Below are 2,500 nucleotides of genomic sequence, written 5' to 3'. Positions count from 1 at the left end.
ACTAACTTCCTTGGTAATGAACTATTCCGAATCGAACTTGATGAGGAAAAAAATTAAAAGGGCTATGGTTTCTCTCAAAGTGACTTTTTCAGCCGGAGCTGGGGTTGTAGATTCAATTGCCAATGTGGTTTGAGCCCCAGCAGTTGGGAAAATGTTCCCACTAGTGCAGATCCCGTTTCCTGGCCATAACGGTTCCGAAATAGGATACATCTCATTTCATATTTCACCCCTTTGGCCTCCCCATTTAAAAAGTTAGTTTATAGACCGAATGCATAAATGGCGGCCAAAAAATATTCTTTTCTTTATGTTCTAATTAGACTCACTAGCCTCGCTCTCAAGCAACATTTCGTTTGTATTTTGTCCATGCAAACGAGGCTAGTGAGGCTAATTAGCACATTAACAAGAGAATATTTTTTTGGCCGCCATTTATGCATTCGGTCTATAATTTGCCCAATTTTAAATTAAGATTTGAGATTCAATATTTTACTGAAATTCAGTTAAATATGGGCCCGCAGATAACACAGCTAACTGAAGGCTGGTCGAGTAAGAAAGCAGAGCACTTAAAATGATGCAACTGCTAAAATACGGAAGAAGAAGATGGCGAAAACGAATTTGTGAGGGCCGGATTAAAATCGAACAAATTGAACTACAATCCTGGTCAAAGACTTTGGGACACTTGTCAAATTTGGCCAAAAAGTAGAGAATTTACAGTACATGCTTCCATCGTTATATGCCGGAGCAACGCGTTTTCTTCTTTCGCTTCCTTTTTCGCGTCCCCCTTCCACCTAGACAATGTTGAAACATTCGAGCGATCGATGAACTGATCTTCATTTCGGAGATCGTGAAAAATCAACATTGTAATTGGGGGAATTGTCCCAACAGTTTTGACCAGGATTGTAGATCTCAAGAACTAGAAAAAGAGCTGCCAGTGGAATATAACAAATAACTTATAGGAATTAACAGAGTTTTAATTCAAAGTTTGATTTCAACATGATCCACGTACCAGTCGGCTTACCATTCTAAAATGAAAGTCTGAATTATTGACGTGGAAATGTTCGTATAATCGGACTGATATGTTTGTAAATGGTTGTCACGTTTGCTTAAATGTCGAGAAATCTTCAAACCTTCGAGACATGGTCGAGGGCTACGAGCACGTAACGATCTATCTCTGCAAGACATCCATATAAAACTGACCTTTCATGGTCTCAAGGCCAAGCAATACTCTTAATCGGCAAGATGTCACTTTGAAAGGAGGGCAAAATAGTTTCAAGTTTATGTTTCCATTAATTAAAGGTGGGAGAGAGTAAATTCAATGACGATGCGTCTTATGTTTTTGTCCAACATAAACTAGATAGTTGTATAACAGACGTTTATGTCAAGTTCAAAGCCAGACGACTGGACTGCATTTCCAAGTGTCCTCAGCCATGTTTGTAAGACTTACAACTTTAAAGTAGTTTGATATATAGAGTACCGTCGTTATCTCAAATTCTATGTTTTCACCATCCCAAAATGCAAAACGTTTTGGGGGCTCTTAGCATAAAAACAAGACAATTTTACTCTTGGAAATGTAACATGCTTCAGTGAACTGGATATCTATTGTTTCAATACAAATAACCCCCCAAAATGAACTGTATTATGGGATTGGTGAAAAAAGCGAATGGGTCAAATGAAAGTTAATCTTTTGTCGCCAAGACGTTGAAAGTAGGACTACTGTTAAATCCAAGTGCGATGAAACCACTTTCGGTTTTATTAGCATTTATTCAGCTAAAAATTGAATGCAGAATAAAAAAGGCAGATGCCCCATTGTGGTTGGGGTTAAAGGGTCCATAGTTCTTCTTGTATATTTGTTTGGTTTTGAAGAATCTTATGCAAGGACGAAGACGAACTTGACGTACGTACAGTTACAAAAGCCGTCGTGTTAATCACAACTGCAACGTGTGGATGAAATTTTTTGTTGGGGTATCATCATAAGATGAAAATATGATATAGATAAACAAAGAAAACAGAATTCAAATAGATCATCTTATTTTGATGCACAAAGAAAAATAAGATTGTCGAACATCTCATGTTATCCAACCTGCTTCTGTGGTGTGGTCTTTTACTGTCGCAGTGAAAACGTGTTCAGTTTTACAGTGTCAAGTGCTCGATGGTCAAAGGCCTTCAGTGTAAGTGATTTCTTTATCTTGAAAGTTATTTATCTATCTATCTATCTATCTATCTATTTATTTATTTATGACGACTTTATTTGCAAAACAAAAAGGGTGTCGACATAGATCAACTAAATCATGACAGAAAGTCAACCACCCCTTTCCAATGATTGCACCCACCTATTGTAAATAAGCTTTAGTACAGGAAGAATTGTTTATTGTTCAATTAGCTAGAGATTCCGCCGTAAGCCCTTGCTGCAGGAACAGTTTTCGGCGCCAACGAAGAAAGATTGTTTTCATGAATGGCATGGATGCTTAGCTAAAAAAATTAAAATTGGAAATTCATCCTCAGA

The 2,500-nt window shown here is 37.5% G+C and overlaps 1 protein-coding gene across 1 annotated transcript in view; it reads left to right on the top strand.

Annotated features, from left to right (window-relative positions):
• LOC137990882 (acid-sensing ion channel 1C-like) overlaps window positions 1-2,500 on the top strand; it is a 19,191-nt gene that overhangs the window by 12,700 nt on the left and 3,991 nt on the right. The window contains exons 8-9 of the mRNA XM_068835989.1: window positions 1,352-1,430; window positions 2,111-2,165. Of these exons, the coding sequence (XP_068692090.1) occupies window positions 1,352-1,430; window positions 2,111-2,165 (134 nt within the window). The remainder of the gene's footprint in view (window positions 1-1,351; window positions 1,431-2,110; window positions 2,166-2,500) is intronic.

The sequence above is a fragment of the Montipora foliosa genome, chromosome 2 (assembly GCF_036669935.1).
Source record: "Montipora foliosa isolate CH-2021 chromosome 2, ASM3666993v2, whole genome shotgun sequence".
Lineage (NCBI taxonomy): Eukaryota > Metazoa > Cnidaria > Anthozoa > Scleractinia > Acroporidae > Montipora > Montipora foliosa.
Note: the sequence above shows the minus strand (reverse complement) of the source record. Positions and strands in the feature narration are given on the sequence as shown.